The sequence below is a fragment of the Epinephelus moara genome, chromosome 24 (assembly GCF_006386435.1).
Source record: "Epinephelus moara isolate mb chromosome 24, YSFRI_EMoa_1.0, whole genome shotgun sequence".
In the NCBI taxonomy this organism is placed as follows: Eukaryota; Metazoa; Chordata; class Actinopteri; order Perciformes; family Serranidae; genus Epinephelus; species Epinephelus moara.
In genome coordinates this window covers 43,596,125-43,622,776 of record NC_065529.1, presented here as the reverse complement: position 1 = coordinate 43,622,776, position 26,652 = coordinate 43,596,125, and the positions used below count along the sequence as shown (strand labels likewise).

At 41.2% G+C, this 26,652-nt stretch overlaps 2 protein-coding genes across 8 annotated transcripts in view; both read left to right on the top strand.

The window, feature by feature from the left end:
* Positions 1–10,456, top strand: part of arhgef3 (Rho guanine nucleotide exchange factor (GEF) 3) — a 45,945-nt gene extending 35,489 nt beyond the window's left edge. For all 5 annotated transcript variants that reach the window (XM_050039090.1, XM_050039089.1, XM_050039092.1 and 2 more), the window contains 9 exons: positions 934–1,041; positions 1,667–1,927; positions 2,247–2,309; positions 2,397–2,493; positions 3,792–3,868; positions 3,977–4,234; positions 5,182–5,352; positions 5,794–5,983; positions 7,024–10,456. In XM_050039090.1, the coding sequence (XP_049895047.1) occupies positions 934–1,041; positions 1,667–1,927; positions 2,247–2,309; positions 2,397–2,493; positions 3,792–3,868; positions 3,977–4,234; positions 5,182–5,352; positions 5,794–5,983; positions 7,024–7,805 (2,007 nt within the window). In that variant the 3' untranslated portion in view covers positions 7,806–10,456. The remainder of the gene's footprint in view (positions 1–933; positions 1,042–1,666; positions 1,928–2,246; positions 2,310–2,396; positions 2,494–3,791; positions 3,869–3,976; positions 4,235–5,181; positions 5,353–5,793; positions 5,984–7,023) is intronic.
* A 2,796-nt stretch (positions 10,457–13,252) lies between these two features.
* The window catches only part of tasora (transcription activation suppressor a), a 47,000-nt gene continuing 33,600 nt past the window's right edge, over positions 13,253–26,652 (top strand). For all 3 annotated transcript variants that reach the window (XM_050039084.1, XM_050039083.1, XM_050039082.1), the window contains exons 1-9: positions 13,253–13,667; positions 18,057–18,202; positions 20,874–20,966; positions 21,079–21,151; positions 21,463–21,554; positions 24,647–24,778; positions 25,112–25,242; positions 25,703–25,734; positions 25,900–26,005. In XM_050039084.1, the coding sequence (XP_049895041.1) occupies positions 13,400–13,667; positions 18,057–18,202; positions 20,874–20,966; positions 21,079–21,151; positions 21,463–21,554; positions 24,647–24,778; positions 25,112–25,242; positions 25,703–25,734; positions 25,900–26,005 (1,073 nt within the window). In that variant the 5' untranslated portion in view covers positions 13,253–13,399. The remainder of the gene's footprint in view (positions 13,668–18,056; positions 18,203–20,873; positions 20,967–21,078; positions 21,152–21,462; positions 21,555–24,646; positions 24,779–25,111; positions 25,243–25,702; positions 25,735–25,899; positions 26,006–26,652) is intronic.

Genomic DNA, 26,652 nt, shown 5'->3' with positions numbered 1-26,652 from the left:
GACAGCTACAGAGCCTTTACAGAGTCATGCAGCGATTGTATTCCTTTATTAAGTTAAATGATTTTAGATTCAGTAATTTAAGAAAACTTTAATCTGTTAATAATCCATAACCTCTTAAATAATTTCCATGTCATTCTCTTCTCACTTTGTCTCCGTCCCCAACACCATCTTGTTTCCTTTTCACTTTCTATTTAGTATAATTGTTCTTTGTGTACGGTTTGTACAGTTAAGGTTACCGACTCGCTCCACCTCCCTACACTCATATTTTTAGTTTAAATCATTTGCCAAAAAGAGAAAAACAGACAATAAGCAAAGTTAAGGTTGAATTTTACTGATAGTGTTTCTATTTTATATATTTTTTTAAATATATCACAATAATATGGTCATCATAAAGTCTTTTGGCCATGAAAATCTGATACTGTCATGTACAGCAAGCCAAATGCAATAAGAGTACTGAATGCATATATAGCTCCATATGTCTCTTTATATAAATTAAACTTTGTATCTGGTCTCGTAAGTTCTTTTTTCCAACATCTGTGTCATGCAGTTTCTTGCTATTTGTCTTGCTTTGTTTTTGATGGTGTGTGGTGAAAACAGACATTTGGACTGTTTGTCAGAAAAAAACAAGTCATTTGAAGACGTCATTCTGTGAACTTGGTTGAAGCTTTGTCATTTTTTAGGGGGCTTTGACCCCAACCTGCACTGACCTTTGTAAACTCTGCTAATGGTGTATTGGAGATGAAGATGACCAAGAAATTAAGTGCTGTGATTGTAGATCATATGGACATTTGTGACGTCTTTCTCTGCCACAGTGTCTCTTACAATGTCACCTCTGGACTTCACACTCTGTATTGTGTGAAGTGACTCATGGATCACAGCTGACTATTTTTGTGTGATGACATGAACATAATCTGACTCTGCTCTCTCCTCCAGGAGCCCAGCACCAAGCGCAGTAAACTTGTATCCAGGGTGACGTCCCTGGCCAGCCTGCTGCCGCCCGTCAAGACTGTCCCGCTGAAGAGGATTGGTCAGACACTGCAGGTGAGCCGCCAATCAGATGTCTCCTCAGTTAAGTTTTGAAGTGGCTCACCTGGTTCTGGAGGTGTCTTTTTTTCCTAATACATTTTTACATTTCACTTTTTTTTCCGGGTTGCTAGACACAGAAACACAAAAGCTTCCTGTATAATATTATAATCCTATAGTTTAATATAATGACTTCCAGTTTTAATGATTTCCACATGGTTTCTTCTTTCAGTTCAATAATTCAAAAGTGATTTAAGCTGCAAATTGTTCAATCAGTTTTCCTCAAAACAGTAAACTTTAACTTCCACCTGACATTTTTGGTGCACCTTGGGAGTTGTAGTTGACTTCTCCCCTAAAGTTTTGATGCACATGGCCTTGTACCTTTAATTATTGAATCAAAGAACCAGATATTTTATCACATAGTTGTTCATCTTTGACGATCCAAACAGTCTGTAGAAGAGCTCAAATTGTGAGTCATGAAATATTGTTTATGAAAATAAAGATATTTCTTCTGGAACCAAGGTCACCCAAAGTATCTCCTCCCACTTTACAGCGCTATGCCTGAATTGCAGCAATATCCTAAATACATATTGATAATTTTCTGTATTTATCAGCTGGTTAAACCATCTCTCTGTCTCTGCAGCGCTCCATCAGTTTTCGTAATGACAGTCAGACGGAGAGAGCCGCTCATCCTCCTCCTCCCTCCTCCTCCTCATCCACGGTGAAGACGCGCGTTATCTCAGCAACAGTCTCCAACACCTCCTCCACCATGCCTGCAACACGGGTTTCCACGGCAACAGCCCCAGCCGCCAAGCGCCGTGACAGCAAGCTTTGGAGTGAGACATTTGACGTCCGGCTGGGAGCGACGCAACCTCTGAGCCCAAAAGAGATTAAACGACAAGAGGTGAGAGGCACACTGCTGCTGGACTGAAGGGTTTTAATAACATTTTTTGTGTCTCAACGATTTCTAACTTTGAGAACACAACAAAAATAAAACACAATTCTTCTCCGGTGATTAATTCACCAAATATTTTCGGCTATTTTGAGAATTGTTTTTACAAAATGAAATACTTATTCTCACTGCATAAAGAAATAATGAGAGAAATAGAAATGACAATAATACAAAACTACAAAATATATTCAAATCTTACTCATCTCTTAACAAGCACTGGTAACCCAAATTAATTTCTAAGACAATCTTTTTTCTGAAACTCTCCCTGCAGGCCATATTTGAGTTGGCTCAGGGCGAACAAGACTTGGTGGAGGATCTCAAGTTGGCAAAGAAGGTAAATTAAAACCATTATTTTTCCTTGAAGAACTGTACCGGTATTTTCCGAGCTCATTGCTCATATGTGCATGTGTGTGTGCCGCAGGCCTACCGTGACCCGATGCTGAAGCTGTCAATCATGACTGAGCAGGAACTGAACCAGATCTTCGGCACTCTGGACTCGCTGATTCCCCTGCATGAAGGTAGGAGGGAGCAACTGATGGAACTTTTTCATCAAAGGTCACCTGGTGCAACATGCTTTAAAAGTTTCAAACATGCAGCAGCTGTCTACAGCTGAGTGAAGGGCCCAGAGCACATGTACGTTTATGGAATGGCAGTTTTACATGTCAGTTTCATGTCTGAAAAAGCACCATGGTGAGTTTCACATAAAAGTTAAGATGGTAATCTTACTAGGTTTGATGTCGTAACATTTCCTTATCACTTTCAACACGGAACAAGTCTGAATTGTTGTGTCAGATGAAGCTCAGCTAAGCTCTATTTATAAACTCCTGCAGTATAATCCAAGTCTAATTTATCTAGTCATATGCTCAGTACTTTGAAACACATGCATTTACAGGCTACTGAATATCTGTATTTGGTCTCAATGCAACAAGCAGCGACAATTCCTCAAAAATTGGACAGTGGAGTTGAAGAACTTTGGAGTAAGGTCATTATTGAACACTTTATATTATCTAGACACACATTCTTGTATATTCTCATGTGAGCAAAAGAAGCATCACAAGGAAACAGGATGCTGCTTTGGCTGCTCCTCCAAAAACAACAGGGACTTTTGCCACCAGCAGATGGTGCTCTACTTCATCAGGAGATAACCTTTGCTATAATACAGCTGACAGCATGGCCCCAGTGCTGTGATATATAGTTTTGTTTTGTTCTTTTACGTCCAAGTTGCTCTTTAAACTATGTTAAATCTTAGCTGAAACAAAATGGAGATGATGTCAGTCTGTAATAGAAATTAGACTGTTTGGTATAGGATTGCTCTGCATTATCTGCCCTGGGGTATTCAGGACAATGATGATGCTAGCTCCTGACCTTATACACTTCTTTTCTGGTCTTGTTATTTTTTACATATTTGTATATATGTAAAATGCATAAAAATATAAATAAATAAATATATCAAGTTACATCAGTTGACATCAAATGTCACATCCAAGATTGATAAGTTTCTGATGTAAATAAAAAAAATCTGGCCAGTTATTTTAGACTATATTTTATTCAGGCAATATTTGACATTTGAGAACTTTGGCTTCTTTTTTGAAATGAAAGAAGGGTTATGTAGAAAAACATATTTATGTTTCACAAAAATATTATAAAAATGTTTGGAAACAATCACTTTGTCATGAGGTCAGACATCCCTTCAGGCTTGTGCAGTGCAGCTATTAAAGCTGTTTCGGTATTTTTTGGATGCCACCACATTGTCTTCAGTCTTCCTGTGCTGCTTTGGGTCTCACGTCTTTAAATAAAACCGTTTGTCTCTCATCAGACCTGCTGAGTCATCTCAGAGACGCCAGAAAACCTGACGGGTCCACAGAACATGTGGGACACATCCTGACTGACTGGGTGAGCGAGTGTTTCTCTTCACATAATACAACACACTGAAAATACTTACTGTTATTCTTGTCTCTGACATTGTGTAGTAACCAGGTCTCTGTCTCTGTGTCGCTGCAGCTCCCCTGTCTCTCCTCCTACACCGCGTACTGCAGTAACCAGGTGAAGGCCAAGGCCTTGTTGGACCAGAAGAAGCAGGATCGGCGGGTCCAGGACTTCTTGCAGCGCTGTCTCCAGTCACCATTCAGCAGGAAGTTGGACTTGTGGAACTTCCTGGACATCCCCCGCAGCCGACTGGTGAAATACCCGCTGCTGCTCAGGGAGATCCTGAAGCACACGCCCAACGATCACCCAGACCGGCAGCACCTGGATGAGGCGGTGAGGAAAACCTGCATTAAAATACTGTTTGTACATCTTCATCCTGCAAGTCTGGTTCACCTTGCTGTCAGACTGAGGTAGTAGAATATAAAATGATTTGTGTTTGAATTTTTAGAGCCAATCAGAACTGTCAAGCACAAACCACAAACATAATGCTAAAAATTCAAAGACAACCTGAAAAAGTTTGAGGACGTGATATTAACCCTGACAAGTCGGAATAACCCTGAAAATTAGGGAATAATGGCTGAAAATCTACCTGAAAAAATTGCAGTTCAACTTTGATTTGTGACTTTGATTAGATGACAAATAGGAGCCATCTGTTTCGGCCTCCCGTTGTTTTGGAAATCCTAATCATTTTCTCAAACTACAGTAGGACTACGTCAGCTCTTGAGTGTCCATGAATATAAAAAGAGAAGGTACGATCCTGTGGATGTAAAAACTGAAGGACATAATTCAACTACGACTCTGAAGGTGTATTTCAGTGAGAAACATCCAATCACCATCTTAAGACTCTGTTACTTGCACTGGTCATGGTGTCAGAAAAAAAATGTTATATACAGAAAAAGGAGAAATAACTCTTAAGTAGTCTGAACATTTTAAAATATCTTTGAAAGCAGGGGGATTACTTTATTTTGTATGTGAAAAACTCAATAAATCAGATCAACCTAGAGGAAAATCAATTATATAAATACATTCAGAAGCTTCGTTAATTATTTATTTTTTAATGTGAGACATTGGGGTCCTCTGCAGAAGCCTTCTCTCTGCACAATTAAACTTTTTTGATCATTTGCATGTAATTTATTTAGCTGCATCGACAGGTTGTTGTTAATTCTCAATAAAAAAAGAAGCAGTCAGAGTCAAACAGTCACTTCACGCTGAATAATGAGGAAACAGATCAGGTGATATAAAATGTGTCTGAGGTTGGATGTTGCCTGTTTGTTCCACAGATGCTGATGGTGCAGAGCGTGGTGGCGGACATCAACAAGCGGACAGGGGAGTCGGAGTGTCAGTACTACAAGGACCGCCTGTTGTACACGGAGGACGGACAGAGGGACGAACTCATCCAGCGGTCCAGGACCCTCTGCTGCCACGGAGAGCTGAAGAACAACAGAGGACTGGTTAGTAGACTTCTACTATTTTATAGTCACCAACACCCCATGTGGTCTGTAGAGTCCATGAATCCAGAGGTTTAACATTGTGCTTTGAATTCTGTGGACGCCGCTTTATTGTTGTGTCCTTCTCCTGCCGAATGTGTTGTCCATAAGATACAGATATAATATATAACTATACAATTATGTACAGCGTATAACAATAACTTCAAAACAAGTTCACGTGTGTAACTGTGATTGTTTAATTTTGGTTTATATCTTTGCCATACAGAACCTGCTCCTGTTGCTTTGATTATTTTACTGATGTTTTAACCAGAATTAAAAGATCTAAATATTTCAACTGTTATCTGTGGAAAACAAAAGTACTTAAATGTACACAAAAACACCTGATAAAGGAATCACTAAGTGAAGAGATATTTAAGTATTTTTCCTCTCTTTCTCTATTTCCAGAAACTCCATGTGTTCCTGTTCCAGGACGTCCTTGTCATCACCAGGTCTGTCTCCCTCAACGACCAGCCAGTCAGGTACCAGCTCTGCCGCCAGTCAATCCCCATCCGGCAGCTGGATCTGGAGGACCTATCAGATGGAGAGATGAGAGTGGGCGGGTCCATCAGAGGAGCCTTCAGCAACAACGAGCGCAGTCAGTACCTCACATATACCACAGAATGATACCACAAACACAGATGTATTTAATGTTGTCGTTCCACAAGAGGTTGTTTGTTTGTTGTTTCTTTCTTTTGTACGTTGTAAAACAGTTGCTTTGTGCAACTTAGAGAACACTCTGAGGCCAAAATTAATTTGATTTACATTTGGTTTGAGGCTGTTTTGGGCCCTTAGTTTCAGTTAAGGGAAATCTTAATGCTACAGCATACAGTGATATTTTAGATAACAGTGAGCTTCTAACTTTGTGGAAACTGTTTCCTGTTTTGACATGACACAAAGTTAGGTCCATGAAGAAATGTGCTGTGTCCAAAAGTGCATACTATTCACCACGTACCTAATATGTGTACTACTGTTCAACATTTGCGTGTCGTATGCACTGAGCTGTAATCACCACACCACTTCCTGAGAGCCTCCTTGCTGGTTAGAGAAGTGTAATCATGGTAACCCATGCCAACCTCAGTTCTTCCAGCATCGTTTGGTCACATGACTGTCTGTGCACACACTTGTTTTAACTGAGTTAATAAGGAGTGAGCTGACGTTAATTAAGAGCGTTAGTAACAGTATGTGACATAAATGAAAGGAGACAGGGAACTGTAGCTAACTTAAAAAATATTTTACAGCCATCAAAGTAACATTTTTGCATTATTGACATTACAGAGCTGCCTTGGTTACTGTCTGTTATATGAGGTAGTAATCGCTGCTCTGTTATGTCTGTCTGCTATGAACGTTGTTGTCACTACCACATTGCTGGTGTTTGCATGCTGTAATATTTCACCAGAAAAAGTTTGCAGTTCACCACTGTTTGTTTCATACTAAGGTTTTTTACACACTAAAAAAAATCTCACTTACTGTTCTAGAGTACTAAATAACACTCGAGTATAGAGTTTCTAGTATGGTTTTCTCAATTTGGTGTGAAAAACTTGACTGGCCTGCACAGAACTCTGACCTCAACCCCATCCAGCACCTTCAAGATGAACTATAATAATCATAGTCTCTCTCACTCTCTCTTCCTCACAGCAAAGAACTTCTTCCGGGTTTCGGACCGTACTGGCGGTCAGCTGCAGAGCCACTGCTTCCAGGCCAGCGACGCCTTCAACAAACAGCAGTGGATCAACTGCATCAAACAAGCCAAGGAAGCAGCAGCACTGACTGGAGACCAGCCACCACAGACAGGACAATGTCTGGAGACAGGGCTGGGTGGACAGATAGGGCCGGTTAGTGAGACAGGTCTGAGTTTAAGTGGTGATTCTGGGCTTGAAGATGAAAAGGGGGTGTGGGGGGAGGCGGAAACAGGGCTGAGTGTGGAAGGAGAGGAAGGAGAGAAAGATGTTGGTTTGGATAAAGAGGCTGAGGTAGGTTTGACTCAAGAGACAACGACAGGTCGGGAGATGGAGACAGATTTGGGTTTGAATGGTAGGACGGGTTTGGAATTGAATGGAGAAACAGGGATGGACAGTGAGACGAGGCTGACGACCAGTGAGACAGAGACAGGTGAGATGGAGACGGGGCAGGGTGTCGGTGGAGAGACGGGGGCGGAGCCAGGAACCGCAGCAGACTGGGGTATGGATGGAGGAGGAGAAGGAGAGACTCTGAGCGGAGGTGCTGATGATGTTCTCACCTCCCTTCTCTCCTCTGCTGCTCCATGTCAAGAGGAGGGCGAGAAGGAGGTGATGGAGGAGGAGGAGGAGCGGGATGTGATGGAGGAGGAGCAGAGGGGCACTGAGGAGGGAGAGGAGGTCGGCATGGACACCAGCGAGGATGACTCGCTGGAGTGCGAGGAGCTGGACCTCAGGTGCTGATGCTGGGAACTGAGAGACTGACAGCCAATCAAATCATGGACTTGATGATGATGTCACTGACTGACAAAGTCAATAGAACATCAGATAAACTTGTCAATGGACCGTTTAAAACTTGACAACATGAACATTATGGGTTCCTTTGTATTTCCTGTTTGAATGTTTTGCAGTGTACGTGAATGACATCAGCTGACAGGAAGTAAACATGGACCCAAGCTGTTGCCTAGCAATGCAATCCCAGTGAAACGGTCTATACACTTTAATCAGTGTCTTCTGGGAGGCTGTAACTGCTGTATCCTGACTGCTGGTAACCACAGCAACCACTTTGTCCCAGAATGCTACAACAATGGACACCACTACCCTGGAAGACTGGCCCTGTTAACTGCACTGATGGTGCGTTCCAGTTGTACTGGAAAGTTGAGACTTTCAGAGTTCCAAGTTGGAAATTTCAACTGGAACACCCCCTGAAGTCAGATTAACAACCCCAAAATTCAACATGGCTGCCCTGCCCCTCAACTGTAGTGTCTGTTAGCACTTCTGTCCTATTTGTGTCTCATTAAAACAGTCACACACAGAGCCCTGTCCAACTTCTACCTGCGGACATGTTGCTACAGTGTTAGTATGCACAAAAAGCAGCGTAATACATTGTTATCAACTCATATTGCTAACAATGGCTAACCCGGCTTGAGCTAGTGTTGCTAACAACACCTTGGTTTTCCAATTTGTTGTACTACAACACAATCAACTCGGTTGTGATATCATTCTCTGCTCCGACATCCAACTTCCAAATTAAATGGAATGCAACATAACTGCATGGATGTATTGAGAGAACAGGACACCATGTTCAAAGATGGTGCCCTACTCATTCCAGTGAAAGTTGCTCACCAGGCACACACTGCAAAAATGTTTTCAAGGTTCCTCAGGCTTTCTTTTGTTTTTCGTTTTTTTACCAACTTCTTGCTGACTCGCCTCACACATGAATGGCACACTCTTCAAGACTTCAATTTTTATTGAACCCAATGGCTCAAATTCTTATAGTGCAAAGACTTGAACGTACAATATGTAACTTTCTGCCACTAGGCCTCCAATGAAAACGATAACAAAAGACGAAGTAATGTCATCATTGGGGTCAGTTTCTCCTGGTTAGAATTCCTTGTTCGGGATATTTTTACCAGGGGCTAAATTATCCACAGTGGTCTCCTCTTCTCCAGAACAAACAGATCATGTGATTAAGACTGGTGGAAACACTGAATAGAGCTGGCTCACAACAAGCTGCAATCAGCTGTTTCGCTCATTGTGGAGGGGCTGCTAGCCCAGCTCCTGCCAATGTGTGCTCACCTTTTTTCTCTGAAAACTTAAAATCCAGTTGTTTAGGAGGTTTTCACCAGGGGCCAAATCATCCTCAGAGGTCTCCTCCTCTCCGAAACAAAGCGAGCATGTGATTAAAACCGCCAATAACACTAAATAAAGCAGTTTCATATTAAAAATCAATGTTTGTCCAATGCTGTTTGGCATAGCATTGGCTAGAGCCAAGCTGCTGCTAATGGTTGCTCAGCTTGTTTCTCTGAAAACTTAAAATCCAGATGTTTAGGAGGTTTTCTTCAGGGGCCGAATTATCTGCAGAGGTCTCCCCCTCTCCAAAACAACAAGACCAGGTGATTAAGACCGGCAAAAACACTGAATACAGCAGTTTAATATTAAAAATCAGCATTTTCCAATGCTGTTTGGCATAGCATTGGGTGGAGTGGAGCTGCCGTTACCGTTTGCTCAGCTTGTTTCTCTGATACCTTAAAATCCAGACGTCAAGCACTAAAATCCTTCATCTGGTCAAAACATGTAGTTTAAATACCGAAGATTTAAAAAGTCTGTCATAGAAATGTGGCTTAAAACTGGATATATAAAGTCAATTTATGACAGCTCCTGGCAGACAGGGGATATGATGCCACTGACAGGTGATGGCGGCCAAATGACACAGGCTATGTCCTCTAGTGGAATTACAGATTTCCCTAAGTTTAAACATTGTTGGAAACATTTTGGATAATGTTAGCACACAATACAATAAAATATCTAACATTGGTCTGGCCATTTTTAGACATTTTGATGCAGTAAAGTTACATAATAATTCGTGAAGTTGGAGTGTTTGTGTGTGTGATTTGTGTCATGTTTTTTATTCATGGGAGACACCGTTACTGATACAGTATTGTAAATTTAGCATGAAGTCTACTTAAAGCATTCCCAATGAATTATACACACGTTAAGTGGATTTTCAGCTTTGACTATCTATCCCGACAGTTTTGCCTCAATATGTTGTACAACTGAAACAGGTGCTGGACGTGTCACTACAGAGCTGAAATATTCAGTGTTTCTTCATGACAATCAGAGGAGCCTGTTGTGTATGTACTGTATGTATGTAAAGAATGTATATTAAGTCTATATGTATATGAATGTAGGAACAAAGCCAAGCATGTCTGTTTGTTATATATGTGCTTACAGATTACATGTAAGATGTGACTTACAATGTCAAGACAATCAGTTTGATATTATAAATGACAATCGTCAGGATAGTTGTGATGCTGTCAGTTGTTCTTTTGAGGAATTAACTGATGTGTGGATTGTCACAAGACCAAAGCATCAATAAACTGTTGTGAAAGAAGCTCGTCACTGACTGTGTGGTTACTGGGGGTCGCAAAGAAAATGTTATCATGTTAGAAATGAAGGCTAAAATAAATGTGCTTTAAAACAAATGCAAATTCAAAACACACAGCCCCAGGATATTAATGTGGATTGTGAGGAGAAAACCTATGAAAACCTATGATTGAACCCTGAGGAACACCTCTTTAACGGTGAAAAATGGGTCTAAAAGTTCAGCTACTACTTCCTCCTGATTTAGTTTGCTTATTGCATCTAGTAACAGTAGTAACAGGGCAGGTTTGTTCTCATGTTTCAACCCAATTGCCAGAAAAATTGTTGGCATTGTACGTTTCTGCAAACCACAGATGTGTTGGTGTTATGTTGAGGATATGATGAAACTATGTTTCATTAATGCTGTGGTTAATGTGGTTAGGTTCAGACAAAAAAAACATTTGGTTATAGTTAAGAAAAGATCATTTTTGGCTTAAAATACTTGTTTAGTTTAGTTTTGGGGGCACAATCCTGGTTGGAAGAGCAGCAATGTCTCAGTAACAAACAACTGCTTTTTTTTAGTGATGGGTTGCCAAAAAAAAAAAAAAACATGTTTGAGGGTGAAAAGCCACTACAAACACAGCAATGACTCACTAAAACCCACTGGAAAAAGACCCAAGGGTCCTTAAAACCCATCCCATTTGGTGCCTTCATGGGAATGGTTGACATTAATTGCCCCACATCTTCTCCCACATAGTTGTGCTCTAGACAGTGTTCTCTCAAAGTACATGAGGATGTGATTTACAGTATTTTCACCGATTCTGTCTCACCATCCAATATGAGGTCTTACTCAACATCTCACTCATGACAAGGTTACACTCCTACACTCTGTCTCCTTAGATTCAGATTCAGATTCAGATTCAGAATACTTTATTAATCCCCGGGGGGAAATTGTTTTTGTTCTTAGTCTTCTGCTTTTAGTTTGTGTGAAAGAGAGAGGAACACAGGGACGAAAGAAGGACACAGAGAGAATTAGTATAAGTACAATATGTGCGTGATGAGGAAAATGAGCAAGATAAACAAGAAGCTCACTCTGTCTGTAGGATTTTCTACTGGAAGTAAAAGCTGTAGTGGAGCTGGAGGATTCTGAAGAATAAGAGTTTTCAATCATGTCAGTTGAGGACCGCGGCTGAGGATTCAGGCCGAGAGAAAGAGTCAACATGGGCACAAATACATCAAAACGTATCTTGTTACAGATATCAAATGCTTTCTTATCAAGTGTTTCACAATAAAATACTGGTATAAGGAAATATATTTAATTAAAATAAAAGTAATTTGAAAATGGAGTGGTGGTGCACTGTTCTACTGTGCAGCCACACCTGCACAGTAGAACAGTCATCAGAGGAAAACCTTTCCTGTGTCCTCACTGCAAAATTCAGTGTTAGATGTTTGCAAAGGAACATCTAAACAAGCTGATGGCTTTTGGAAACAAGACTTGTGGGCTGATGAAGTGAGAAAAAATAAGACTCTATTAAGTAGCCTACCTGCAGGGTGCCCGAACTTTTGCTTCAGGTCCTTCTACCTTTTTGTTATTTAAAACAGGAAATGGTCAACTCAAAAAGTAATCTTGCTTAAAATATTGAAGTAATGTGCCATCTATAACTTCGCGCCTCTTGGAGACCAGTACATTTCCTACTCACTTACAGAGGTGGGTAGAGTAGCCAAATATTGTACTCAAGTAAGAGTACTGATACTTTAGAACAATATTACTCAAGTAAAAGTAAAAAGTAGTCATCCAAATAATTACTTGAGTAAGAGTAAAAGAGTATTTGGTGAAAAAACTACTCAAGTACTGAGTAACTGTTGAGTAACGTCTGATTTATTTGTAAAATAAGAACATGAACGTAATCAGTCAATCAAAAATAATAATCTGCAAATTCATGTATTTTAAACGATACCCCTTTAACTAAAACAAAAATAAATTAAATCTTTACAAACATAACATAAACCAAGGCACAAGAAACACAAATATATTCTTATATATACTGTACATGTGTATATATATATATATATATGTAATTATGTACTCAGAGGTGGGTAGAGTAGCCAAATATTGTACTCAAGTAAGAGTATTGTTGCTTTAAAACAATATAACTCAAGTAAAAGTAAAAAGTATTTTGTATTAAAACTACACTGAAAAGTACATTTTATCCAAAAAGTTACTCAAGTAAATGTAACTGAGTAAATGTAACTAGTTACTACCCACCTCTGCTCACTTAACTATTCACAGTAAACAGAATTTTGATTTGGGGTACCGAAACGTTTGCATACCACTGTAAATATGATATACACAACAGGTTCTCTAAATACATGAGGCAGATGGATACAGTGTGCTGTGTGTAAAAAACATAATTTACTGGTAGGGTGGCTGCTTGGTGTTAATGCACAGGGATTGTTCCTGACACTATGGGCTGGTTTTAAACATCTTCATGTAAGGTGAAGACCCCATGAGGTTAATATGATAATTAACTGCTAACAGATCAGAAGCTGAGACATGACCTTTCACAGGGTCACAGGCAGACACACATGGTAATTTACATTAGGCCAATGATGTTTCAGGTTCACCCTTTGCATGCCACTGCAGCACCATGCACTCATATCTGACTCTTTACAGTTTGTATGTGAATGATTCTGACTGTGATTCTAGATCTCCAATAATAATCAAACTGACGCTGTAAGTGGTGATTATATCCCGAAGATGGCAGTAGAGCAACATCACTACCAGCTGCAGTGAAATCTCAGTGAAGAAGACCTGTGTTTCCAGGAAGAGCATGGCGCGGGTTGTGTGTTGGTTCGTCTCCCTGCGCTGTGGGATCAGGAGGTAACAGCGGTGTCACCGCAGGACTGCAGCCGACAAACAGTGTCACACTGACCGTTGCAAAGAGACGCGTCGGTTTGGTCGAGAAGCCGACTCAATGGACAACCACCCGGCTCGGAGGGGCGCAGCGCGTCCGCCGAGGAGGGTGTCTGCTGCCGCGGAGGTGGGAGCTAACGCTAGCCTGCAAGATGGCGAGGTAATCGAGGTACACCCAGCCAGGGAGGCTCAATCTGGACCGGAGAGACTGAGCGGTGCTGGCGGGAGGATGCAGAGGAGGAACTCGGCTCCGCAAGTGCTCCATCAGAGGCATATGCCCAGGGAGCCCCTCAAGTTCCACATACCGAGGAAAACCAAGGAAAAGAGAGGTGGGCTGGTCTTAATGCAATCCAAGAAATCATAATATAGTAACCAGAAGTTGTGTATTTTCCCTTACCTTTATATTTAAACTAATTGTATGTGTTTTAAAATCGTCGCCCTGAAGTTATCCTTACCATTAACGTGCGGGAGTAACGGAAAGAATCCACTATCGGACAACATTGCAAGTCCATTCCTGATTTTGCTGTTAGCTTAGTCAGAGAGCATAAACGACACATAACTTAACATGTATAACATACAATGTCACATATTTAACTGTGCTGTTGTGTATATTCACTCATTATTACACATTAAAGAAACTAACGTCATAGAGGTGTAGTAGAAGCTTTAATGCGTGTTAAAGTTAGCGGCTAACGTCAGGTCAGAAAGGATGCTAGGTAGCTAGCAGTTAGCCGAAAGCTAACGTGCTTGTTTACGTTTGTTTTCAGTCGCCAGCTAACTGTAGATTTGTTTGCGAGTGACATGCACATTTCACAAACTCAGTTCGGCGTCTAAACGTTTGATTTCAGCTTCATGTTGGCATTATTTAAGGATTAAAGTAACAGTCTTCTCGATTTGTTTACATCCAAGTTAGTTGGGTGTGTGTGCACATGACAGTGTGAGTGCTCCTGTATGTTGTCACAAAGACAAAGGGAAAACTTCTTAAATGAGGACATTAATGTTGATTAAGTTGGGAGAGTTTAAGGTGGAGGTTAAGGTTAGGTTTGGTCTGTTAATGCACAGGTTTGAGGTTAAGTGTGTCCCATTGTTTTTGGGGGACTGCAGATACTGAAGAGGTGTGTTTCCCCACTGATTTGAGTTTCTTCTATCCCCAACCAGTCGTTGACAGTGAACTGCAATCAGTAGTGAGTTAAAAAGCCCTGGTTTGAACCAAACTGGCAGTTTTTAGGGAGGTCTGTTGCAATTGTAGTACATGCTATTTTAAATCATCCATCAGCTTGTTTTGGAAGTATGTGAAAGCTTTGATATTTGCTCAAAGTGACTTTTGTCTTTGCTGTTTTTCATCCAGCTTTGGGTGGAAACACATGGTGTGAATTTTTATTGTTGTTTTGAGTTGCATAAATATTTTCTTATTGCATAGTAAAATACATGTTGCTGTATTCAGTTCAATTCAGTTTTATTTATAAAGCGCAATATTACCAATCACAGTTTTCCTCAGAGGGCATTACAGTATACAACATCCCTTTGTCCTCGGACTCTCACAGTGGATGCGCAAAAAACTCCCCCAAAAAACCCTTTAACAGGGAAAAAATGATAGAAACATTAGGAAGAGCAACTGAGGAGGGATCCCTCTTTCAGGACACACAGACATGCAATAGATGTTGTGTGTACACAGCAGGTGAACATTATAAAATTACAGTAATCCATATGACAAAATGATGCATAGAAAGACAGAGAGTGAGAGATGCACAGCTAGTTAGTGCAGTAACCGGACAAGAATGTGTACAAATGAGGAGAGAAGGGGCTCTCACAGCTGTACTTTAAGAAGCCACATTATAAGGGCTTTTGAACACCACAAATGTCTTTTGCCTTATGTGTGACCTATGATGTAAATGGGAAAGCTGTGGGTTACTTTGATGCTTCAGGCACTGACAAACAAATCACTGATCCTTATCAAAGTGGAACCAGCTGTTGATGCAAAGTGTTTTTGCCTTCCAATGCAACACTTGTGGCACACAAAAATGTTTTCCGCGTTAATATTACCGTAAATCATCTTTTGTTGAATTTCTGTCATGAGTGGATGTATTTGCAAACCGCCCCCACCTCTCTCAGGTGTTTGATGCTCCAGCTGAGCCCCCTTTTCCACACTGATGGAGGCAGCTGCTGCAGGTAGTCTCCTGAGAATTTGGCACAAAGAAGCCTACAATAGTCTTGTTATAATTGAGGGGGCTACTACTTGTTTTTGACGGCTCCCCAGATGCCCAAACCTTTCATTTGGGTGTGGGTGAGGCTCACCTGAAAGATCCTGAAAGCTACATAAAGGGTTTACATTATTCAAACACTTACAACACATTAATCTGGGAATATTGCTACATGTGAAATTTGTTAATTCAACAACTACAGGAATTAGACAGTGTGAATGAGCTCAGCTTTTTATGAAACAACTTTTTATTTGTCTGGAGGCTGCTGTGGATGAAGGTGGAAGGCTGTAGCATATCACAGTTACTGTCAGTTTATTGGCAAACAGCGTCATGATCCAAATTTAACTCACTTCCTTATGAGCTAAGGTTACACTATTTGGTTAGATAGTGAGGATGTAATGTAAAAAGTATCTTTTGGTGTGTTACTTTGACTGCTGATACTTTACTTTGGTGCACTATTTTTCAAGTTTAGGGCCGAGGAAAATATAAGTGAAGGAACAGTCATGATGACAGTGACAGCAGTCGAGAAGCAAGACTTTGGTGTCAGTTCTATTGGAGTCAACGGGGCGGGCACTGCACATCACATTTAAACACATTATATATTTGTTGTTGTAAGTTTGAAAAATCTTTCCAGCACATCAAAAAACACACATTACGTGATGCTTACTGACTTGTGGTCTCTAAACAGATCATGGCTCTGTCCAGCAGCTGCATCTCAGCCTCTGAGAAGATATGATGGGTTAAAGTGTGATTTGCCGTGCCCGCCCCGTTGACTCCCAATAGAACTGACACCAAACGCCGTCACTGTCATCATGATCGTTCCTTCTTTTATATTTATATTTCCCTGGTTAGGGCTCATTTGTTCATACAAGGACATTTTAGACAATAGTGCATTTCCAACTTTGTGTAAACAGTTCAGCCAAGACCCTTTCCTGTTTCTACATGACAGTGCCCCCTGTGCTCAAAGCCAGATCCATAAAAAAATGTTTTTTCCATTTTGGTGTGGAAGAATTTAACATGCCTGCAAAGAGCCCTGACCTCAGTCGCATCCAAAACTTTGGAATGAACTGGAACTCCGACTGTGAGCCAGACTTTATCACCCAACATCAGTGTTAGAACTCACTAATGCTCTGTTGGCTGAATGGGAGCAAATCCCTGCAGCCAGGTCCATCTTGTGAAAACTGTAAGAATGGAGGCTTTTATATGTGAGGGATAACGTACAGCTGAGGGTGATTTAAGACCTGCATCATTCTGTCAGGGTTAATTTCACATTACTGACCTGCTCCCTGTACATAATCCCGCTGATTACACTGCGATTTACTATTTGCTATTTACTGCTATTTAATGCTGCTTTTAGAGTCTGTGATCAAAACTGTGTCCATAGCAATGGTCTGTTATTTACAGCAGTGGTTTGCTATTGGAATAACAGACTGTAGAATGTCATAATCAACCAATCAGAATCGAGTATTCAACAAAGACATGTAAAGGCATGGTCACACAAAGGTGAAATTACCATTCGCAAATATTCGCCACCTATTCATGTCCATCCTATGCGAGCGAAGGGCCGAACAAAACGCGCTAAATTCCAAATTTTCATCTTGTCATGGAGTTAAACTTTGATGAACTTTGACCGCTGAAGTTGCAGCTTCGACCAACAGCAGAGACGTATTTGTGGAGATATTGATTGTTGATGTGTGTTCACAGCTGATATTGTATGATATTGGCCATGAAAAATAAAAACAGCCACACAGGAGAGATGCTGCCTGGCTGTTCGTGAGTTGCTAAACAACCATGGAACATAAGAAAATGGAAAATGTACCAATAACTTCATATTATGCAGTGTTTATTAGCAAGCTAGCTAACATTCATCTGTGTGTATCACATCCAACACTGCTCACATTCAGTACAAATATCGCCTCAACAGGCGAGGCTCACTCACCTACATTTTTGTGTGAGTGACTGTGACCTAAGAAAAACACTGGGATCGACTCCTGATTGGTTAATCAAGTCATTCTGAGTTGGACATATCGTGGCGTTTGTTTTATATCAATTACTGAATGCATTAATTTAACTAAAGAGAGGAGTAAAGGTGAGGACACACTGATTTTTTTTGTTGTTGTTTATGACTTTGAACTTGTCTGATGGGGCAAGTAAATATCTCTTCCACTGGCCTGACAATAATTGACCAGCCTTAAAGCTGAGCTTCGAGTCAGTTGCATATGACTCCCAACAGTCACATATGGTCATAATGTCCAGGTGTCCATGTACTCTTGGCCATGTTGTGTAAATGTTCGGCTCTGGAATCAGGCTTCTTGGTCAGAAGCTTCTGACAGTTGTTAGCAGATTGAACAGATTGTTGCGCTGTGTAGGTGTAGTCAGTGAATCATGGCTCCTACATCAAACCTGTACACTAATGGTTGTTTTGTCTACACAAGAGCTCAGTGGAAAATATGCTTAAGGATCATAAGTGAGTCCTGGGAGTGTAAATACATGTTGACCTTTGTGTCTGTCTTTCAGCTCTGGAGCAGTATGTCTCCACTGAGTCCAGGGAGTATGAAGACATGATGACCATCCTGACCTCCAGCTACATGGACACGAGCTCTGCTGGCTGCTTCACCTACTGCAAACCTCGGCTCATCTACAGTGAACTGCTGGAGAAAGAGGTGAGAGGTGGACGGAAGGAGGAGCATTACCATTTAAATATGTCCTGTTTAATTTAATTTACTGTGCATGAATGATATACAATCAAAGTTTGGAGAATTACTCTTGTTCGTCCATCATCCAAAATTTGGTGCAGTAGCAAAATGTGTAAAAGTCTCCACTTAGAAATTCTGTTGAGTTTTTTTTCCAATATTGTAGATAAGCAAACGTACAAGGTATGATCACTGTCAACTTTTATATCACGGCATAGCTTGAAACCAGTATATCCGTGCAACCCTAGTCACAATTATAACAACGCTCTTTTGTCAAACTGAGGTGTGGCACTCGATATGTAAATGCACACGTATGATGCAACTAATTATATTCACGTCCAAATGTGAACTGGCTGCAAAAGTTGACTCAAGTAAAAATGCCTTCCTTGTGAACATGCAGTTTTTCATGACAACTTTTTTTTAAACAAGCCTCCATGTTCATGATATTGTTTCAGTCTAAGCATTTGATATTTGGACATATGTACATTATAATAAAGTGTTTCCTGTCTTTTTACAAATGGATGTTAGTATGTCAAGTATTTCCATTTTACCAAAGAAAAGACAAAGGAAGGAGGGCAGCGGCGTTCAAAAAGGTAAAAAATGTTAAAAACTGCAGGTGGTCTTTGGTCCTCGGCGAGGAAGTATAATGAGGAAGAAGAAGAAAAGGCGGTCCAAGGCACTCTGGCAATTAAAAAGCTTTATTAAACAGGCTAGACTCAGGCCGACTCAGGCCGAAACATGTTGGTCCCTGACGAATGTTGGCAATTTTTATCTGTTCTACATGAACTAGCCTGTTTAATAAAGCTTTTTACACTGAACAAAAATATAAATGCAGCACTTTTGTTTTTGCTCCCATTTTTCATGAGCTGAACTCAAAGATCTAAAACAGAAAAGACCATTTATCACAAATATTGTTCACAAATTGTCTAAATCTGTGTTAGTGAGCACTTCTCTTTTGCCGAGATAATCCATCCCACCTCACAGGTGTGGCATATCAAGATGCTGATTAGACAGCATGAATATTGCACAGGTGTGCCTTAGGCTGGCCACAATAAGGCACCTCTGAAATGTGCAGTTTTGCTTTACTGGGGGGGTCTGGGGGGGTCAGAAAACCAGTCAGTATCTGGTGTGACCACCATTTGCCTCACGCAGTGCAACACATCTCCTTCGCATAGAGTTGATCAGGTTGTTGATTGTGGCCTGTGGAATGTTGGTCCACTCCTCTTCAATGGCTGTGTGAAGCTGCTGGATATTGGCAGGAACTGGAACACGCTGTCGTATATGCCGATCCAGAGCATCCCAAACATGCTCAATGGGTGACATGTCGGGTGAGTATGCTGGCCATGCAAGAACTGTGATGTTTTCACCTTCCAGGAATTGTGTACAGATCCTTGCAACATGGGGCCGTGCATTATCATGCTGCAACATGAGGTGATGGTCGTGGATGAATGGCACAACAATGGGCCTCAGGATCTCGTCACGGTATCTCTGTGCATTCAAAATGCCATCAATAAAATGCACCTGTGTTCGTTGTCCATAACATACGCCTGCCCATACCATAACCCCACCGCCACCATGGGCCACTCGATCCACAACGTTGACATCAGCAAACCGCTCACCCACACGACGCCACACACGCTGTCTGCCATCTGCCCTGAACAGTGAAAACCGGGATTCATCCGTGAAGAGAACACCTCTCCAACGTGCCAGACGCCATCGAATGTGAGCATTTGCCCACTCAAGTCGGTTACGACGACGAACTGCAGTCAGGTCGAGACCCCGATGAGGACGACGAGCATGCAGATGAGCTTCCCTGAGACGGTTTCTGACAGTTTGTGCAGAAATTCTTTGGTTATGCAAACCGATTGTTGCAGCAGCTGTCCGGGTGGCTGGTCTCAGACGATCTTGGAGGTGAACATGCTGGATGTGGAGGTCCTGGGCTGGTGTGGTTACACGTGGTCTGCGGTTGTGAGGCCGGTTGGATGTACTGCCAAATTGTCTGAAACGCCTTTGGAGACGGCTTATGGTAGAGAAATGAACATTCAATTCACGGGCAACAGCTCTGGTGGACATTCCTGCAGTCAGCATGCCAATTGCACGCTCCCTCAAAACTTGCGACATCTGTGGCATTGTGCTGTGTGATAAAACTGAACATTTTAGAGTGGCCTTTTATTGTGGCCAGCCTAAGGCACACCTGTGCAATAATCATGCTGTCTAATCAGCATCTTGATATGCCACACCTGTGAGGTGGGATGGATTATCTCGGCAAAGGAGAAGTGTTCACTAACACAGATTTAGACAGATTTGTGAACAATATTTGAGGGAAATGGTCTTTTGTGTGTATAGAAAATGTTTTAGATCTTTGAGTTCAGCTCATGAAAAATGGGAGCAAAAACAAAAGTGTTGCGTTTATATTTTTGTTCAGTGTAATTGCCAGAGTGCCTTGGACCGCCTTTTCTTCTATTTCCATTTTACATTTAACAAATGCACCGCTGAGATGACAAGGCTTCAGCTAGGCACAACCACATTTTGAAACAATTCTTATAGTTTTGGAAATAAATCCAGACTGGACTGTTGGCCTTGTTGGAGGTCTCTACTCTCTGGATCCCTTTCTAGTGTCTTCATGGTGTGTGTGTTTCAGTTTGTGGAGAAGAGGAAGGAGATGAAGGCAGACGGGAGGACAGACAAGGAGCTGGAGGAGAGCTACTGTTTCCTGTTGGCTGATACTGCAAAGGTGAGATTAACAGTGAGCTGACTTGTTGATTGCTGGAGAGGGAGAGGTCTTAATTAGACAAGCACCTGTCTAATCTCATTCCTGATTTTTTTAAAAATAATTTGTGTTGTAGCTGCACTCACTCTGTGAGAAGGGGCTGTTCGTGGGTCAGACCCGGATCACAGTGCTGGGAAACCCCACTAAAGGTAGGAGTGAACAGAGACATGCTGATACAAACAAAGAAAATAACACTACATTATCATTTTTTACCTTTCCCATTAATTTATTGTTTATTCTGAGCTTTTTCCTGCATGCTGAAATTAGAGGTCACAAGACCTGAGTGTGTAATTTCTAGTGGTGAACACAGGCAGCACTAAAATCAACCTACTTTGTCTTTTATCGGCACAAAGAATGAGTGAAGTGTTAGGTGGAAAGAAAATCACCTTTGATCTTAATTTTGTTATTCTTTGTTGGTGTGTGTGTGTGTGTGTGTGTCTGTCTGTCTGTCTGTCTGTAGGAGTGTATCTGTCCAGGTACTCAGACCTGCTTCAGAGTAACCTCATAACTCCTGGATTCACAGGGGAGATCATCATCTTCAAAGTGATGAAGGTAAATCAGCTAGCTGGTGGTGGTCATCATCATCATCACAGTCAGCTCACCTGTCAATGGCAGGAAGCGTGTGATGTAACAAGAGTTTCTGTTTCCTGCTTTGCTGCAAGGCTATTCAAGAGAAGGCTGAGACACGGGGTCAAACATGGGGGGACTGCACATGCACAATGTAACTTGAGCTGCGATTCTGGAGGGTGACAGTGAGTAAGTGACGACCAGATGTTACTGTGCATGTGCAATCCCCCCATGTTTGACCCCGTGTCTCAGCCTTCTCTTGAATAGCCTTGCTTTGCTGTAGTGCAGCTGCTCTTTTCTCCTGCACTCTGCTTTGTTTTCATGTAGCTTTGATTTGAGCTACCTTTATTATTCTTTTAGATACAGGGATTATAAAGTGGCTCCTTGTCACAACTACACATTTGGAGGATTGTTTTTTAAGTTTGAACATTCATTAGGAGCATCATTTATGACAGAAACTCTAGGTTGACATCATCGACTTTCAGTTCCCTAACACCTTCTTAAAGGGGAATACCAACTAAATTAATATTAGTTAATTCAAATATGTTCTTTTTATGGCCTTGGGAAGTTTAATCAATATTTGTGAAGATGCTCTCTCTCAAAGCCAGAAACCAGTGAAGTCAGTCTCAAACTTTTGATGTCATAGGGTATAAAGACTGGAGCTGCTTCATAGACAGTGACTGTGGGCCCACAGAATGATTTTCTTTTTTCCATCCAAATGAGCGTAGTTTTGAAACAGAAAATGTACCCGTATTCTCAGAACATTTCCCTGGCTGCTCTCTGTGTCATCTAGACCATCTTTCACCATTCATTGTCTATGGAGCAGCTCCAGACTTCATAGCTGATGAAAGGACAATTTTGAGTTTTAGTGCTCTAGGTTTTGGATTTAGGAGACAGTTGTTTGTGTTTACTTATGTATTTTAGATTGTGTTAGACTACAGGAATAAGGTATGAGGTTCAGCAAAGGGGCATAAATCCCCAATGGACTAATGACAGCAGTGTCACCATGCCTGTGTGCTCATCCACATCAATGATGTTCACAGACTGCACATTGTACTCCCACAGAGGGCAGAATTTATGGATTCAGTTCAGCCAACTTTGATCCTGGGAGTTTGGCAGCTGACTAAAGGCGGTCACCCCCGATGATACAGCTATAAACCTGATTATAACCATGAACAAATCCCCATCAGACAGAAAGTGAGATGATAAGAAAGGACAAGGACATATGACTGAGACAACTGAAAATGGCAAGAAAGGAACACAAGGGGAAGCAGGGTGTATGCATGTCCCTAAAAATATCTTATAATCTTATAATTTAATTTTAGAAATATTAGCCTTTAAAGGTCATTAAATAGTCTTGAGTTAGATATTTGAGGTTGTATTTGCAACAAGCATTTTATTTGCTTTATATTTTTCCCTCTCTTGTTTTATTTTTTTATCAAAATAAGTCAAACTCTTCTGTGTGAAAGTCCACAAGTCTATAAACCTACCACTAAACCCAAGACTTCATACCTCCATTTACCTGTTAGCAAAATGTAGATTAACTTTACTTCTTCCTATAACCATATTCCTACATAAAGAAAACTCAACTGACACCTGAAGTTAACTAAATCATTCTACGTGTGGGGGCCAGTGATGTTTGCTGAGAGCTTGTTTTATTAGTGGACCACAGCCAGCACTCAGCACGGGGATCTACAGGTTTAGTAGACTCTCTCTGGGATGTCGGCATCTTAAAGAACTGAGTGTGCCACACTTACCGGCCAGACCTGAGATGATGCATCATGACACGCAGCAGCCTCAGCCGCGAAGACAAAACACCACGGCCCCAATGTCAGCGTGCTGATCAGTCTCCTAATTCCTTCACTCTCCTCTCTCCCCTGCCTTACCCCTCTTCAGCTACTGACAAACTGGATGAGCTGGTTAATGTTGGAATTGAACTCACCCCCTTGAGCTCTCATCTGCCTCCACCACAACCGAGCACTTGCTGATGATAAAATCTATAGAATTAGAAAATAGTGTTCTCCTGCCTACGTTTGTGAGACTGATGAGGCCGGCGAGGTCTCCAACAGTTTGCCTCCCACTTTTGGCTCCATAAAACCAAGATGGCGACAGTTGAAATGCTGAACTCGAAGTTTTAAAACGGGAGTTCACAAACCACTTGATGACGTCATGGTAGCTGCGTCCATTATTTTTACAGTCTGTGGGTGGTCACCATCTCCGCGTGGGGAGGAGCAGTTGAAACATTTTCAACTTTCTACCTTTTCCAATCTAATGTGACTTCCTCTCAGTCTGTGCAGCCAAGCATAGATCCAGTGATGTAAAAAGAAGAAGAGGATTTGCATCCTACATCGATATGAAACTAGGGATTGATCAGTGCAGGCTGTAGGTTGAAAATGTAAAGCATTAAACACACAAACACATCTACAATAAAACTAGCCATTACAAATACTACAGTTTTTTTTTGTAGAAGACTGAATAGTTTGTCACTGCTCAGGTCATGCCTTTATTTATCAGTCATTAAAAATGTACATTTTTTCTGTCTTAAGAGTGTATGACTGCAGCTTGTGACCATCAGTTGTACTTGTCATGGTGCCTTTGGGGATAATGGGAATACACAAGTAGGGCGGGGTATCAGTACTCGACACCTTTAAGGTATCAAGAAATAACCCAGTACCGAGTAGTATGAACACCTCTCCCGTCCAATGATACCGACATTCGATCCTTTTTGTGCCAGATTTAGAAAAAACTGGAAATATGTATGGTTTTGCTCACAGCCAACCACCGCAAGCATTTTTCGATTTTATGCACGGTGTGATTGGCCCACTACCACAGCAGCTACAACCCATACCCATATAGGGTACTGGTATTAGTACTGGTCTTTTGATTTTTATCTAGCTCACTACATAACGTCCAAGAGATACACTAGATATGATAATTATCTCAACATTTGAATCATCAGCTGATCCTGCAGTCAGGTGCTTTGTATCAATGACCGTGTTATAAATCTATTTTTCTGTACTTAGTTTGTAGTGATAGAAATAGTAAAATATTTTTGTTGTGTCTGTTTTTGGTTTCAGGGAAAAGTAAAGAGCATCTATGAAAACATGAAGAACCTTTTAGATCCAACGCCTCGCTTTGACAGCCACATCTCCAAGAACTCCAGCAAAGTCACATCGCTCACCTCCTTCCGCGCCTTCGAACTCACGCAGGTAAATACACACACACATACATACACACACACACCAACACACACAGTAAGGGAATAACATCTTTGCAACTGTGAGCTCAGAACAAGTCTCATAGAAACCGTTATTAAATACACAGTTATCCCCCCTGGACATTATTACATTTGGACAGAAATAATGATGCAGTGTTGCATCAGATTTGATCTGTAGAACATAAAGTCATTAAAATGGTTTAACAGTTATCAACAGCACTTTTTCTGTTGTTATTATTAGGCTTTGGATATAAAGTTTGTGTTGTGTGATTTCAAAGAAGTAAAGCAGGTCTTTCAACACTGTCTGCCCTCTTGTTTATTTCAGCAATACTTCTACGAGTATTCATTCGACGAGCTGCGGGAGCGGCCTCGCCAGGTTTGCCCGTATGCTGTTGTCTCCTTCCAGTTTAAAGGAAAAGACTCCTCACTCCCCAGCAAACCTCTGGCCCCCATCAGGTATGAAGATCTAGTTAAAGTTTAAAATGAATCTCGAGAACCACTCATCCAAGCAAGTCTTGCAGGATAATATCAGTGTTTATGTATGTTTTGGCCAATTATTGTAAAGGCATTGTTAAAGGCAAAAATTGCCCAAAAAAATATCTTTAAAAAAAAAGAAATAGATTTATTGGATTGCTTCTGTGTGGCATTGCAGTGCAAACATTTTAATATAATTGCTGTTAGAAATGCTATGCTGAGGTAAAATAAATTATTTAGAAGGAGATCATGATGATGTGCTTTGTAAAACAGCAGTAATGTAAATGACAGAGTTTGTTGGAAATCGGCTCAAACTTCCTTTACATGGTTCTTCAGATTTAAATTAAAGGTTGTGGACAAACTAAATGCTGCATGAGTTACAATCTTGATTTCATCACGCAGTATCTGAACTGACGTTTTCTTTGCTGTGTTTGATGGACAGGTTGAACAGCCAGTCAGCAGAGGGGAGTAAAGGTGAGTCTCCTTTTTTTTTTCTATTTAATCACAACAGACCTTAAATAAGATGGTTCACACTTACAGCTCAAATATAGGACATTATAGGGAAGTGCTGTTTTTCCCTTCTTGCCCTGAACCTGACACCAGTGCTGATGAGCTGTCGTCTCTCTCTCTTTGTGTCAGAGCGTGCTCAGTTCACAGTGTGGACCGGAGATTTGGTGAAAGGTGACCGGGTTCTCTTCCAGATCTCCCTTCGCTCCTTCTCTCCTCCACTCCTGCCCCACAGACTGTGAGTACTGAAATGACCTTCCCGACTTGTTAAATTTGTAATACTGTAGAATATGACTGTTTGCTGTGATCCATAGTCACACATGACATGGTTAAATCAAACTTACCTGTGTCCAGTACAGAGGTAGGAATGGGTTGTATTTTCAGAATCAGAAAGCTAGCATTGCTCCGTCAGAAATGAAAAGTTCAGCCTTATTTAGCTGGGTAAGTACCTACTGAATTAAGTCTTCTCTGTGTGAGGCTTTTATTGTGAAGCAGCTGCAGGAAGTGTTGATGAGAACAGTTGCTTTGTTTCCCTGATTCCACTCAAGGCTCATTTTTTTAGTTTATTAATAATAATAATAATAATACATTATACTTACATAGCACTTTTTATGGCAGTCAAAGACACTTTACAAATTAAGGGACACGACACACACACAAAAAAAAACAGACAAGCAAGAGAACAAATAGGGGATGTGAGAAGAAACTGTCAGTGATTGTAAGCAGCAACAGGTGAGTCTTGAGTGATTTTTTTGAATACGGAGAGAGAGGGGGAGTCTGGGGTGTGAGTTCCAGAGGGTGGGAGCAGCGATGTAGAAGGCCCTGTCCCCCTAGGATTTGTGCTTGGTCCGGGTGGGGTGGGACAGGAGGTTGGCATCGGCAGAG